The sequence below is a fragment of the Rhinopithecus bieti genome, unplaced genomic scaffold (genome assembly GCF_001698545.2).
Source record: "Rhinopithecus bieti isolate Rb0 unplaced genomic scaffold, ASM169854v2 scaffold_47995, whole genome shotgun sequence".
Lineage (NCBI taxonomy): Eukaryota > Metazoa > Chordata > Mammalia > Primates > Cercopithecidae > Rhinopithecus > Rhinopithecus bieti.
The window spans coordinates 259,008-275,346 of NW_016819498.1; the positions used below are offsets into that span (position 1 = coordinate 259,008).

General features: G+C 37.2%; 1 protein-coding gene across 6 annotated transcripts in view; it reads right to left on the reverse strand.

Moving 5' to 3' along the window:
* The window catches only part of PSME4 (proteasome activator subunit 4), a 114,113-nt gene that overhangs the window by 25,778 nt on the left and 71,996 nt on the right, over window positions 1-16,339 (reverse strand). For all 6 annotated transcript variants that reach the window (XM_017859043.1, XM_017859041.1, XM_017859040.1 and 3 more), the window contains 13 exons: window positions 16,133-16,264; window positions 13,462-13,671; window positions 11,991-12,127; window positions 10,406-10,459; window positions 9,975-10,104; window positions 8,926-9,007; window positions 7,711-7,864; window positions 7,135-7,204; window positions 5,809-5,934; window positions 4,962-5,114; window positions 2,296-2,400; window positions 996-1,087; window positions 176-307 (listed from right to left, as the gene is read on the reverse strand). In XM_017859043.1, the coding sequence (XP_017714532.1) occupies window positions 176-307; window positions 996-1,087; window positions 2,296-2,400; window positions 4,962-5,114; window positions 5,809-5,934; window positions 7,135-7,204; window positions 7,711-7,864; window positions 8,926-9,007; window positions 9,975-10,104; window positions 10,406-10,459; window positions 11,991-12,127; window positions 13,462-13,671; window positions 16,133-16,264 (1,577 nt within the window). The remainder of the gene's footprint in view (window positions 1-175; window positions 308-995; window positions 1,088-2,295; window positions 2,401-4,961; window positions 5,115-5,808; window positions 5,935-7,134; window positions 7,205-7,710; window positions 7,865-8,925; window positions 9,008-9,974; window positions 10,105-10,405; window positions 10,460-11,990; window positions 12,128-13,461; window positions 13,672-16,132; window positions 16,265-16,339) is intronic.

Genomic DNA, 16,339 nt, shown 5'->3' on the forward strand with positions numbered 1-16,339 from the left:
GCTGCTGTCCTAGTTTACATTCAGTGTTTCATCTTGGTTCCCAAGACACAATAGCAAACAATCTGAGAAAGACACCATGAAACCTACTGACAACATAACCAGCATGTATTATTAGCTATTACAATTTAAAAAACAAAGCACTCGAGAGGTATACCACAGAGAAAACAGTACCTACCTTCCTATTCTTTCTCTGACATTTTTGTAAACCTGGGTGAGTTTAGGCTCCAAGTACTTCAGTAGTCTGTGCAATAGTTCAGGCACTCTCCATTCTTGCTGGGCAAGGCCACCTTGTAGTACATAAAGTCGACTAAAATTAAAGCATCGTAGTGTTATATTGGATACCCTTTCTGCCTTTACATATTGACAGTATGGACAGACAATGTCTGTATTTCACTTAAAACTTTTTCATTTTCTCACCTAATAAATACTACAATATCCACAATTCAAAATAGCCTCTTTATGAAGATTTTATTTTTCCTCCATCATTTTCTCTGTATTTGCATTTCATCTCCGCTACTAGATAACTGAAAGAAATACTGACTTCAGAATACTCACCGAGTAATATTTAAACATCAGAATTCAAGTTTTCTCATTAATTAAGTACTACTTCTTTTGAATGAAATTATCCATATTTCTATTGTCTAACTTTCTACAGCACCACATGCCCCAACCAAGGCAGTTTTTCCTTAAAATGATTACTCTCTCTTTGTATCTTTTAACAGGAAAAGTGAAAATAAGATGTGATGAAGACACAAAAGCACAAAACACAATTCCAATAAAAGATCTGACAGCAAAGAATGCTGACTCTAATTTGTGTTTAAATTGCTCAGGTTGCCTACATCTCACTTATCCAACTAATAAATAACTCTTATTAAGTATCACATGTTGTATGGAACCAGATCACAACACCTTCCAGAAGAAAGTAATTACTTCATCTAGACTTCACAAGTATAGACCATTCTATAAACACCTCATAGGTTTTTTAAAAAATTTACCATGCATCTACAAAGGATCCTCCTTCACCACTCAATGGTGATTCCAACAGCAGTTCAAAAAGCCAATGAAGTTTCCGGGGATCTCTGCTTTCCTGTGTTTAAAATATGATGTAACAGTTAACAGGGGACCTACAATTCTATAAATAAAGCATATTGTTATTTTATTTAATTTTGTTTTTGAGGCTAGGTCTAACTCTTGCCCAGGCTGGAGTGAAGTAGTGTGATTACCTCCCAGGCTCAAGTAATCCACCTGCCTCGGCCTCTAAAGTAGCTGGGACCACAGGCACGTGCCACTATGCTTTGCTGATTTTTTATTTTTTGTAGAGACAGAGTCTCCCTACGTTGCCCAGGCTGGTCTCCAACTCCTGGCTCCAAGCAATCTTCCTGCCTCAGCTTCCCAAAGTTCTGTGATTAAAGGTGAGGACCAGTGCACCCAGCCATATTCAATTATTTTAGAAATACTAAAAACATATATAAGTACAGTCACCCCTTGGTAACTGTGGTGGATCGGTTCCAGAACTCCCTTAGGATACCAAAATCCACAGATGCTCAAGTCTCTTATGAAAATGGTGTAGAATTTACATATAACTTATGCACATCCTCCTGTACACTTTAAATCTTCTCTAGAGTATTTGTAATACCTAATACAATGTAAATGCTATGTAAATAGTTATACTGTATTGTTTAGGGAATAATGACAAGAAAAAAAAAATCTGAACAGGTTCACTATAGACACAACCATCCCCCACCCTTCCAAAATATTCTCCATCTCCTCAGGTTGGCTGAAACGATAGATGTGGAACTTATGGATATGGAGGACTGACTGTATAGAAGAAGAAAATCAAACTAAAACTGACAGATGACTCAGATTCAAATGTGACGATCATAGTTCAAGTTAACAGTGAGAAAACTGTTGTTAGCTAAATGGATTATCTTAAAGTACACAAGCTATGGACATATCTGGTATAAAAAATAATACCTTAACTTTGTATTATGTGGCTTTTACTATATGTAAGTGACATTTCCAAATACATGATTGTCACTTAATTTTAAAATGCATTACTACAGCAGAGAAGATAAAACAATCACATGAGTCACCTCTCAAGACTTATTTGAAAGGCTGAATAGAGCCATCTCCAATTACGTAAGATGACAAAAGTATGAACAAATTTTCAAGATTCAAGAAGTGAGTTACTTTACTTAGAATAACAGTCTCTAATCCCATGGAAATAGAAAACAGAGACAGTATCAAACAGTTTGAATACACGAGTTAGACAAAAAAAGATGTAGGGTAACTTACACAAGATGTTGCTATACAAGCTCCCCAGTCATTATAAGTTTCTACGGTAATGTTGGACAGTGCTGTTCTAAGCAGAGGGCACAGAAGCTCCCACAGCTTCTCCACCTACTCAAAACAAAATATATGGGTAAGAGTTAATGACACTCTGAACATTTTTCTCCAAATATCTTTCTTTACCTGGAAATGTACACACATATAAATACATCATTCAAATTATTTTTGAGACATGGTCTCACGCTATTGCCCAGGCTGGAGTGCAGTGGCATGATCATACCTCGATGCAGCCTTAAGTTTGTGAGCTCAAGTGATCCACTCACTTCAGCCTTCCAAGGAGCATGGACTATAGGTGTGTGCCACTACGCCCGGCAATTTTTTTTTACTTTTTGTAAAAACAGGATCTTGCTGTGTTGCCCCAGCTGGTCTTGAACTCCTAGCCTCAAGCAATCCTGTCACCCTGACCTCCCAAAGTGCTGGAATTATAGGCATGAGCTAGCATGCCTGGCCCCAGTTATTTTTTAGAGCACCCAATTAATCCAGGAAAGTACCTTACTACATTATCATCATACATATCCAGATATAGGTGAAATGTTTCCCAAAAAATATTCAGAAAAGAGTAAATACTTTGTATGGCTCTTTAAAAAAAATCTCTTGGCTGAGTGCAGTGGGTCATACCTGTAATCCCAGAACTTTGGGAGGCCAAGGCAGAGGGATCACTTGAGATCAGGAGTTTAAGACCAGCCTGGCCACAGGGCAAAACCACGTCTCTACTAAAAATACAAAAATTAGCTGAGCGTGGTGGCACATGTCTGTAATCCCAACTACTCGGGAGGCTGAGGCAGGAGAATCGCTTGAACCTGGGAGGCAGAGGTTGCAGTGAGCCAAGATCATCCCACCGCACTCCAGCCTAAGCAACAGAGCGAGACTCCGTCTCAAAAAACAAAACAAAACAAAACAAATCTCTCATATGACTGATAAGTGTTCTTAAAAATCTTGTATAATAGTACACTAGGCTGAAACAAAACCTCAATCAAATTTTCCACGTTTCTCAAGATCATTTGATTAAATCTTAAAGTAGAGGCAATGAATGACATTTTAATTTAATTTAGTAAGTAGTCTGAGATATAATCTTCAAATTCCAAGTCTTGGATAAACAGTCCTTAAAAACACGTACAGTTGTACAGAGACTGCATTTACGCACATAGATTTTCTCATAGGTTAATGAGCATACAAATCACTTGAGGTCTTAAAATGCAGACTGATTCATCTCAAGTGGGCCTGAGATCTTACTTTCCTAAAATGCTCCCAAGTGCGACCTCTGCTGCAGGTCCATGGACTGTACCTTAGTTAAAAAGGACATACCTTGATTTCATCATTACACACTGTGTGCATGCATCAAAATATCACATGTACCCCATAAACATGAACAGCTACTGTTATCAATTTTTTAAGTTTCTAAAAAAAAAATCTGAAATTTGTTTTAAAAAAAAGAATGAATGAAGGCCAGGCACAGTAGCTCACACCTGTAATCCCAGCACTTTGGGAGGCCAAGGTAGGCAGAGTTCAAGAGCCAGGAGTTTTATGTTTTACAAAACAGGTAACTCAAGAGTGGCTTTAACAGAAGACAAGACCACATGTGACATTTTAAAATAAAATTGTTTCTTGTAAGCAAAAGTGTTTGCAGTCCTCCTAAAAGTTGACCAAAAAACCCTATTTGTGTCTTCTCTTCGACAACATAGTGATCTACCTTATGTTCAGGTAGTCCTGACATTTGACCAGGTTATTTTTAGTCTGGTGCATTTTGCTAACAAACTAACCTTGGCCGGGCGCGGTGGCTCAAGCCTGTAATCCCAGCACTTTGGGAGGCCGAGACGGGCGGATCACGAGGTCAGGAGATCAAGACCATCCTGGCTAACACGGTGAAACCCCGTCTCTACTAAAAGATACAAAAAACTAGCCGGGCGAGGTGGCGGGCGCCTGTAGTCCCAGCTACTCTGGAGGCTGAGGCAGGAGAATGGCGTAAACCTGGGAGGCGGAGCTTGCAGTGAGCTGAGATCCGGCCACTGCACTCCAGCCTGGGAGACAGAGCCAGACTCCATCTCAAAAAAAAAAAAACAAAACAAAACAAAAAAAAAACAACAAAAAACCAAACTAACCTTAAAGGCAGGTGTATGAAAACTACATCGTATAATTAAAAAGAGGGATACTCTAAAAGGAAGAGTCAAACTCCAACTGTTTAGAAGACTAGGCCAGTAATATAAATGATAAGGAGGCTAAGAGAAAGGACTTAATGAGAAGCTGGAATGGCTTAATGAAGGGAGAAGTGCACATGCACCATCAGCAGAGTGACACAGTGCATTAATGTAGGACCAGTGTTCCAGGATCTTCCTCTTTTTCAAGAAACTGGAATTCTTCTTCCTTTTTTCTTTTTTTTTTTGAATTTTTTCCACCAATGTGGGTAAATATTTCAAAAATTTAAAGATAGTAAATGTTCTTAGAGACCATTAGGCTGTAATCTGTAATCAAAAGCAATGTCTACATATCAGCATATTTCCTATCACTGAACATTTCATATTTTAATTATCAGTATCTAATGTATTGGAAATTGCCACCAAAATGGGTAACATAGCTTTAACTGGAAATGTTCTGTAGAAATATTAATACATCACCTTTTCAAATGTCCAATGTTTAGAACCTCTGATTAAACCAGCTATAATTTCTGCAACACATCGCTGGGTGCTTTCATGTGAATCTGCAACCAAACGTTCTAAATGCGGCTTCAGAACTGGCAGGAAGGCATCATCAAAATTCCTGAATACACCCTATAAAAACAAAGACAGTTCTTCAGTACTCAAATGGCTATCGTCTCAATTATAATTATGCTTGTAATTATTCTGTACCTTACTAATGTGCTTAAAAACTCCAAGCGTACTCCCCTTTAGAACTGCTTTAACAATTCCGGTAAGTTAAAATAGTAAGCATATTGTCATTTTAAATATCACATTGAAATGTAACCAATGAAATAAACATTAATAATCTTTCTAAGTATCACACCTCAAAAAAAGCAACTAAACATAAAAAACACATATAATTTTGGGTATTTTTTTCCTTCTAGTGCCAATTACAACAAACATTAAAGATAAATACAGTCATCCCTTGGTGTACATGGGGAACTGGTTTCAAGATCCCCACTCCAGAATACCAAAATGTTCCAGTCCTTTACATAAAATGGTATTACATCCTCCTGTATATTTTAAATCATCTTAAGAGTACTTATAAGATATAATACAATGTTTACCAATTGTATTATATATTAATGCTATGTAAATACTTGTTATAATGTCTTGTTTAGGGAATAATGACAATAACAAAAGTCTGTACATGTTCAGTGTAAATTCCAGTGCCATTTTAGATGAAAGCAGATGGCTAGCCTTGATCAAATATTTATAAGTTATGAACCTACAAACTGAATAGTTACTAAGCATTACAAAGAGGATACGTAAATAATATAGTTACCTTAAAGAGACAAAAACGTCGTGGATTAAACTTATCTTTTCCTTTTCTGTCTTCTAATGATAGAAAAGTAATTAACTGTTCAACAAATTTAGGATCAGAAAAATGATCAAATACAATCTGTTCTGCCTATAAAGTTTAAAAAAAAAAGAACAATATTCAGGGTTTAAAATCCACTTAAATACATGATTCTGAAAAGTTAAAATTACAAGATTTTGATAGTCAAAAGAGGCTGTATTTTGTTTCAATGAATTTTAGTTCTCATAGGTAACAATGATTTCTAAAACCAAGTATCTCCCTCTAAAAATGCTAAAACAGTAAGAATAAGTTTTCCTTCAGATTCTCAAGTTTGAATCCTATTTCTCACACTGTGAATTAAAAATCAACAAATGTTCTGCTTGGGAAATGAAGACTGAAAGCAACTGTGACATCTGGTGTGCAATTTGTTAAAATCCCCAAAACTATACATCAAGCCCCAACAAATCACTTCCATATTTATAAAACACCAGAAGTTAAAAGGTAAACCAACCGTTCAGAACCAGAAAAAGTTACAACACCATTAACTTGAGGAATACATAAACTTAAAAACCCTTGTCAATTTTCTTTTTTCTTTTCTTTTTTTGGGACAGGGTCTCACTCTGTCACTCAGGCTGGAGTGCAGTGGTGTGATCATGGCTCATTGCAGGTAATCAGGTAATCTTCCCACCTTAGCCTCCCAAGTGGCTGGGATTAGAGGTGTGCACCACTACGCCCAGCTAATTTTTGTATTTTTTGTAGAGACAGGGTTTTGCCATGTTGCTCAGGATGGTCTCAAACTCCTGGGCTCAAGTGATCCATCTGCCTCAGACTTCCAAAGTGTTGGGATTACAGGTATGTGATGGCTCCCAGCCAAGTCAACTTTCAAAATGAAGTAAATTAAATGAAGTTTAAGTCAAGTTTTAACTGAAATCTACCAATATGTATTTACGGAGTACCCATAATTTATATGCAATAGAAAACTAAAAATCAGTCATTAACTTTTCCTTCAAAACACTTGTAACAGAACTGATACAAGAAATGAGCAGCAAACTACATAAAGCAGTAGCCAAAGAAATGCTGAATGGGGCAGTAACTCAGTCTTAGATACATCAAGATCTGTGTCAACTGGCACTGGTATAAAGGGGTTGGGGAGAATGGATTACATAGTCACCAGTATTTATGCAGCGCTATACTGAAAAACACAAATTGTATTAAGAAAAAAAAAAGAAAAAGAAGAACTGAAGTGAGGTTGAGATAAATAAGTGGCCCAAAATAAGATGCATTTGAACCATGGTGAAATGGAATGCTTACCTCTGTCATATCCTCCCTGCTTCTGCCAAGCTTAGGCTGCTCTTCCACACCAGCATAAACAACCATATTCCTATATAGTAAGAGTTCATATTTATCATACGCATAGAAAAAAATATTAGAGCTTCATGGATAGAAAGCATTAGAAGGCACTTTTAATGAACTCTAACTAGATGCTAAGTTTGGGGAGATGAGTACAGCAGTAACAGTCTAGGCCTTAAAAATCTATCAGATCACTGTGTCCTAATGACAAATGGAGTTAATAAGGAGAGAAAAATATGTATTTCTCTGGGCTGGCTTAGGCATGTGTATTATTAATAGGTCGGAATATAATTTAGAGCAGCTATTAATAACCTCCTTAGCCATATAACCATGGGATTCAGAAAGGCTAAGGGTTTTCATACAAGGAAAGAGGCAGGAATGAGGCGTAGCATTGGCAGGAGCAAAAGAAAGAGAGGACTAGGGAAGGGTAAAGATAAAAGAACCTTCAAGTGCCTCTGAACCTCCCCAGAAACTGAAATATGATAAAACAGTTATATCAAAGGCATTTAATGATAAGATACACAGTAAGTTACTTACTTCGGCCAGGTGTAGTATCCCCAGTGAGTTTTTTCCACAAAGCAACTTGACTCCCATTCTTTTTTAGTTCTTGGTAAAGTTTTGCTATCATAATGCAACCAATGATTATCAGGTCTATCACCAGCAATAATTTGGGTGGGTTTAGGATATCCACCTAAGGAAAAGACAATCACATTTGATGAATTTAAAAACATTCACCCAACAGTTATTCTCAAATTTCAATCAACAGTACCAGTGTAACTTTGTCTTCACAATACAACACTATTAAAATTCTCTCAAGACAAGGTAACATATGTATGAGCAATTGGGGGCACATTTCAAAACACAGAAGATGGGATTATCTACTAAGTTTTGTTGAATCAGTTACTTTGGGGGAAAAGATCAAGGATGAAACTTACTTCATTCCTTTCACCAAAATTAAATGGATTGATTTTGTTTAAACTATTTAGATTTGAAATAATAATTCCAGACTTACAGAGCTCAAAGATTTCCCACATAACTTTCACTGAGACACCCAAATTTTGACATTTTGATATTCTCTCTCCACACATACTTATCAAAACTATGAGTATCAACTGTAGACATCATCTCAAATAATCAAAATACAATTCTCAAAGTTTACATTAATACAGTAAAATTATTTCATCAATAGACTTTACTCAAATTTGGACGGCTGTACCACTGAATGTACTTTACATTAAAAAAAATTTGTAAACATTTTCTTCTGGACTATAATCCAATCCAGGATTAAACGTTGCATTAAAGGAAATTAAAGATACCATACAATTGAAATGCAATGTTTTAATCCTGGATTGGAGACCAGAAAAAAATGGTTTTTTCTTCTGAAAAATTCTGGTAATACAATAAGGTATGAGGAAGAAAATTCACCTTGTCCCTAATCCCACCACCCAAAGAGAAACATTTAACAAATTAGTAACAGCAATTTAAGTCTTTGAAATATGGTTGATGAAATAATTAGTGTAATTGCTTAGTGGGTGAGATAAATCATATGAAGGCAGAAAAAATCAATCTATTTTTGTAGATAGTTATCACTGGCTTTTACTAAGTCAACTGTTTCCTTCATAATGTTATTTCATATTTTGTGTTAATATCCATAGAACAATATTTGAGGTCAAGAACTAAAATGTATACATGTCAAGAAAATTTTCTGAGTTTTATCGGAAAGTACTATTAATTACTTCTGGTAGTACTCACTGATTTCACATGGGTTAATGGTCAGCTTTTTGTGGGTTCTTTTTAGCTGTTTAAGGATACCAGCAACAGCTGAGATAGCCATCTAGAAAAGAAAAAAGGTACATTTATAAAAAAAATTTAAATCGTTTAACTGGTTGCCTGCTCTACTCAAAGGAGAAATTGATTCTGTTTCTTTAAAAAAACACTTCACCTATTGACATCTGGCAGTACAGCCATGTGAGTGCTAAATCTGACTTAGAATAAATCACAGGCAGTTCTTACTCTACAGTCTTGACCCATGCTAGTCTCTCCTCCTAGAAAACTTTGACCCTTTCTTTGTTAAACCAATACCTGCTCATTCTTCAAATCTTAGCCTCCGGGTATTTTTTTTTTTTTTAAGATGGAGTTTTCACTCTTGTTGCCCAGGCTGGAGTGCAATGGCACAATCTCGGCTCACCACAACCTCCCCATCCCGGGTTCAAGCGATTCTCCTGCCTCAGCCTCCCGAGTAGCTGGGATTACAGGCATGCACCACCACGTCCAGCTAATTTTGTACTTCTGGTAGAAACGGGGTTTCTCCATGTTGGTCAGGCTGATCTGGAACTCCCAACCTCATGTGATCCGCCTGCCTCAGTCTCCCAAATTGCTGAGATTACAGGCATGAGCCACCAAGCCTGGCCCAGCCTCAGGGTATTTTTAAAGATCGTTCTCCAATGCTTCAGCTTAGGCCATCTCCCCATCCCCCACCTCACCTCTGACACTTGGAGAGTACAAAACTGTACCCCTCCTGAAACACTACACATCTTATTTTCTAATTTTTCAATCTTTCCCATTAGCCTATAAACTTATTTCCTGCTATATTCCCAGTGTTTAGACACACAGTGCCTAAGCATGTCCTTATATATTTGTTAGATGAATCATTATCATCTCTGAACCAACGGGGTAAATTTCAAATCAATACACTTCAAGATATTTATTAACCAAGTGTGTATTGTTTGTGAAGAATTTAAAGACTTCAGGTCACATACATAGTCTCAAACCCAAGACTGTAGCTAAAACAAGGTATGTACCTTTCGAACTACAATTGCATCATGGTTGAGATTCTCAACAAAAAACCGTATGGCACGAAGAGGCAACACTCGGTCATCTCTCAGCAGTAGAGACAGAAGCCCAATGCCTATATGTTCAAATTTCCAGGGCCTTAAAAGGAGGAAAAATGACAAAGCATACCACACATAAAACCACTTGAAGAGGAAAAAAAGTATGTGAAACACTTTATAATTTTAAGTTTCTCAAGAATTAAAATAGGTCTACTGAAGAATGCTGCTCCTATTATTAATCCCAAACTTTCCCTCCATCTCTTTTCCTCTTAATCTGCTTACAAATACACAAATCAGAATACAACTTTTTGTGACACCGTCATTCATAGCCTTCCTTGTAGAAAACTCCTATAGTATTTAAGATAAATGCTGTGAGAATTACAAAAATCTTTTGCACTTACAGGTTTCTTTGCTCCACACCATCTAGCAAAGTGTCTACCAAATTTTCATAGTTCCTTTAAAAAAAAAAAAAAAAAAATCAAGTGAGGTATTACTTTACTATAATACTAAAATGAACATCAAAAAATATAATAGAAATTCAAATTCTAGCCAAATTCACCCTCCTTCCCCACTTACTTCTCACCACCTGACTGTAAAGGGCCTGGTGAGAAGCAAGCCAGAATGAAAGCAGACAGGTGAACAGAGATGCTGGGAAAAGCTCATGAAAGGCTAGGGAGAGTGAACTCAACTTTTCCTGAGTGGACATGCACAAGTAACTCTGTAAGTAGTAATCAATTAATTGGGAGTGGTACACACACACACACACACACTCACACACACACACACACACACGATACACCAGGTATCAGAAATACATTAGATAGGCTATAAGAGTTTATTATTTATAGACATTTTAGAAAACAACAAAGAGGCATATTCATATACTAATTATAAGGCAAAGACAGAATCAAGTTAGGAAGACTCTTGCTTGAGTGTCATCACTGAAGGATTTAAGTACTTTGGTACCAAGAATCCAAAAACAGTTTATTAAAATCCTGATACCAAATTTGACCAAAAAGTCATTACTATTATATGAACTATAAAATGATACATCTGCTAAACTTGAATTTAGGAATTAATGACTGATGTGTACCAGTTATGTAGTTTCTGAAATATTACTACCTTAAAAAAAAAAAGATAATTGACAAGAAAAAAAAAAGATATGACAGTGAAATAACTTTTTGTTTTATTTGAGACAGGGTCTTGCTCTGTCACCCAGGCTGAAATGCAGAGGCACAATCTCTGCTCACTGTAACCTCTGCCTCCCAGGGTCAAGCGATCCTCCCACCTTAGCCCCCCAAGTAGCTGGGACTGTAGGCGCATGCCACCATGCCTGGCTAATTTTTGTATTTTTTGTATAGACAGCGTTTCACCATGTTGCCCAGGCTGGTCTCGAACTCCTTAGCTCAAGCCATCTTCCCACCTCAACCTCCCAAAGTGCTGGGATAACAGGCAAAAGCCACCACGCCTGACCTTATTTTTAAGATGGTGTTTTATACCTCCATAGCTTACAAAGAGAAAACAGGAATCTTTGTAATAACTCTCTCTCGATTTCTTTGTATTTTTTTCAGAAGTCAATCTGTAAGCATCATTAAGCAATTATGGTATACATCTATATTTTAGAGATGTTAAAAACTTACTATCAGCCAGGCGTGGTGGCTCACGCCTATAATCCCAGCACTTTGGGAGGCCAAGGTGGGCAGATCACTTGAGGCCAGGAGTTCAAGACCAGCCTGGCCAATGTGGTGAAAACCTGTCTCTACTAAAAACACAAAAATAGCCCGGTGTGGTGATGCATGCCTGTTATCTCAGCTACTCGGGAGGCTGACACATGAGAACAGTTTAAACCTGGGAGGTGGAGGTTGCAGTGAGCCATGACCGTCTCACTGTACTCCAGCCTGGGCAACAGGGCAAGACTCTGTCTCAAGAAAAGCCAAAACTTACTATCTATATATCATCTATTGAAGTACACCATTCATCAATTACCTTAGGGCATCAGCATTCTTTTCTTGTTGGCGTTTAATTCCTTCCTTAATTTTTTCTGGGCTAAGCAATATCTGGTTGATAGAGGGGTTTTTTGACTGTTGAAGTAATTCCGCTATTTCAACACATGACTTTGGAATCTTGTTAAAAAGAAAAAAGCAGGAAAAAAAAAATGAAGTTCTGATGCATACTACCTGAACGAACCTTGAAAATGTTATGCTAAGTGAAAGAGGCCAGACACAAAAGTCCACATATTTTATGATTCCGTTTATATGAAATATCTAATAACGGGCAAATTTACTGAAAAAGAAAGTGGTTTCCAGGGCTTTGGGGTATGGAAGAATGGGAAGCGACTGCTATTAGGTACTCATTTTGTTTTGGGGCAATGAAAATATTGTGGAGGCCAGACATGGTGGCTCATCTCTGTAATCCCAGCACTTTGGGAGGTCAAGGTGAGGGGACTGCTTGAGGCCAGGAGTTTGAGACCAGCCCTGGGAACACAGCAAGACCCCTGTCTCTCTAAAAAAAAAAAAATTTTTTAATTAGCTGGGTGTGGTGGTGCACACCTATAGTCCTAGTTACTAGGAAGGTTGAGGCAGGGGATGATTATGCCACTGCACTCTAGCCTTGGGGGACAGAATGAGGCAGAATGAGAATGAGAAACAAACAAAAAGGAAAATGCTCTGGAATTCAAGTGTTTACACAGTCCTGTGACTATATACTATTGTGCATACAACCTGTCTATATTAAAAGGGTGGTATTTATGATATGTGAATTACATTTCAACTAAATTTTTTTTCTAAAAAATAAAGTATAATCTAAAGACAGTTGCAAATAGCAACCCTATGTTTGATTTAAAAGGAATATATTTAGAACAGTGGTTTTTAAACCAGGGGAGAGATGTCAACCATAGTCACTTCAAGGTAGAGGGGGATTCGGCTGTGCTCATCCTTCTTTTACTCACCCCATGTTCTGAGGGGTAAAATACAGATTTGCAAGTTCCTAGAAAACCTGCTATAACTCTCAACCTGAGCACCACTGCAAGTTATAGTCTTTCATTTGTCAAATCATTCAATTTTAGTTTTCTTCACTATAAATTACAGACCCGGACCCAGTAGTCGATCTTTTGTGACTTTGGCTAGCATGGTAAACCTCATAAAATATAATTAACTCTTTGAAAAATGAGGCTGTGGGCACACACAAAACAAGGGTAAATACAACAAATCAGTAAGCCTTTGTGGAGCCCTGGCTGTCTCCCCACCATGCTCCAACTTGCTACTCTACCTTGTTATCTATGAAAGTACTTAATGATCAATGAAAGTACAAAAAGCAAACAGGTAACAAATGCTTTTTTAAAAGAACACTGGACTCAAATGCCAAGAATATTATTACTGGAAAAGGGCAAGAAAATAAAGGGCATTTTAACAAGGCGGGATTTCCACTAAAACTTGAATGAAAGAATGACATTGCTTACTGTGAAGTCCAAGCCAATTGTTTCATACTGCCTATGAATCTTTTCTGCAAGATCATCAAACAGTCTCACTATTGATGGCTTTTCCAGGGACATTGCTTGGCTAAGCCCTGAAGAAACAATCGCTGGCCAAGTCTGTACAATACAGTCCCAATCATGAAGGTTTGCCAAGCACACACCACTGTGATTTCCAAGGAGACAGTACAAGGCACCCTGCAGAAAAAAATATATACATATGTTTACATAGGAAATAAGAGGTATCGTGTAGCTGTAGCCAACACACCTACATGTTGATTTTAAATGAGTATTGATGACTTAAATGCTTAACATTGGTTAGTAAAATATATTCACACATTGAACATGTTACTTTTTAGAAACTTTAACTTGACATTTAAGTGGCATCCATTAATATTTTCTCTAAGTCATTTAATACAGAGTTTGGGACAGCTGAGGTGGCTCACACTTGTAATTCTTGCATTTTGGGAGGCCAAAGCAGGTAGACCGGTTGAGCTCAGGAGTTTGAGAGCCTGGGCAACATGGTGAAACCTCTTCTCTACAAAAAATCAAAAATTAGCTGGGCATGGTGGCACACACCTGTGGTCCCAGCTCCTCAGGAGGCTGAGGTGGGAGGATCACTTAAGCCCAAGAGGTCGGAGGCTACAATGAGCCGTGCTTATGCCACTGTACTCCAGCCTAGGTGACAAAGCGAGACCCTGTCTCCAAAAAGAAAAAAAGAAATTGCTCAAAGAATGGCTACTAATAAGGTAATAAAGAAACGTAAGGATGTTTCTAAGAATACATATTCCATAGTAATTTTCTTCAACTATATCATAAAAACCACAAAATGTGCCACCCTTAAAATTTTAGGGTCTAATGTTTGGTGTTTGAAATAATTTATTAAATAGTAGTTAACACCCGGTTGCTGAGTAATTTACAAAGTACATAAAAACTATATTGTGTATTTATTACTCATGAAAGTCCAATTAACCACAATGATTCTGATGACAGCAGGTATCCTTTGATGACAGCAGGTATCCTTTCTAAAGGGCTTTTTCATAAAAAGAGTTATTAGTATCAAAATATTTTGATTTCCAATTCACCTCACCTGATTCCAATCTAGCTTGTTACTGACTTTGTATTCCACTCCTCTCTACTGGTTCTCCATAAGGTCACTCATAACCTGGATTTTGTTGATCTAATAGATATTTTTCTATTTTGATTGTACTTGACCTCTCTAATTTTGTCCATTTAAACTGCTCTCATTAAGGTCAACAACAGGATAGTCAATGAGTCAAACCTACAAGACTCTTGAATTATACATCTGCACTGGGGGTCTGCAAATATTTTCCATAAAGGGCCAGAAAGTAAACAGCAAAGCCATTTGCTCTGTCTCAACTACTCTTCTCTGTCACTGTAGAGTGAAAGTAGCCATACATAATACATAAAGGAATGAACATGACTGTGTTTCAACAGAAGTTTTAAAAAAGCAAGCTTTGACTTTTACAAAAGCAAATAGCAACTGACCCTGGGCTATAGTTTATTGACACCTCTGTCTTACAAGCTTCATGGAACATGTTTAGGGTTCATCTTCATTATCTCCAAAAAAACAATGAACGTACTCACTGACTCTTCCTTCTAGAAAGACCTCTCCCTGCCTTCTGTGATTCTTCCCTATTTCTTGATACCTTTCTGACCTCTCCAGTGTCACTCAGCTCTTCTATTGGCTTCTAAAGGAGTTTCTCAACACATGCCCCTTGGTCCTCTTCTTAATCTCCTCCTAGGCTTTCTTATCCATGCCCATAGATTTCAATTATCATCAACATACATGGAAATGGTATCTTCGGACTCAGATGTCTAACTGCCCACTTGACAGTGCTCTTAGTTCACTGGAACCACTTCAAATTAAACTAGTCCAAATTAACTATGTCATCATCTATTCTACTCTCGCTCTCTCTGATGTGCCCAACAACTAGTTGTAAGATCCAAAAGCTTAGTAATTTACACATTTCCTTTTTTCAGTCCCCTCATATTCAATCACCAAGTCCTATCTGTTCTCACTCTTAATTCACTCTCAATCTCTTCCTTTCTACCTGACAGTATAAGCAATCATTATATATTACCTATACTCTATTACATCCCCATAGGATGTAATAGTTGCCTTATCCTGTATCATTTCTTTTCTTCTGTACTCCAATTACATAAGCTTTCATATCATTGCTCAAACTTACCATATTTCTTCCTTCCTGTCTTAAGCCCTTCCTTCATGCTGGTCATACTACTCTAAACTTCTTGGTCTTTCATCCCTCTCTCCCACAGGCCAGCCAGACTACTTGGCCACTAGCACTCAAGTTCAACAATTCTTTTCCTCAGGAAAGTCTGCTTCTTACATTTTCTTCATCAAAATACTGATCACAAACAGAGGTAAATAAGTAAATAATGAGTCTTCTCATATCGGTATGAAACAAAGATTATACCTGTTTAAAGGTGAATCGTGTTGATATCTTCAATTTACTTTGAAATACATAAAAAACTGAACAGATATGCGATAAAACAAATATAGCGAAATCTTAAATATAGAATCACAATGGTGAAGATATGGATGTTTACTGTAGAATTCTTTCAACTTTTCAGTATGTTTGAAAATGTTTACAGTGAAAAAAAAAAAACCCCGTACCTTGAATTGCTGCTGTGTAACATCTTGTCTATCAGGCCTTAAGAACTCCAAAACCAAGGGAATGATATCTCTGCAACAGAAGTTATATGCTCCCAAGGCAGCAAAAAATGTTTGCTGAGCCTTATTTCTCACCTGGAGGAAGTATTATTAACAAAGGACTTTTATTATATATTAAAGTACAAAGCAGTTTAAAACAAATTTCAAAAA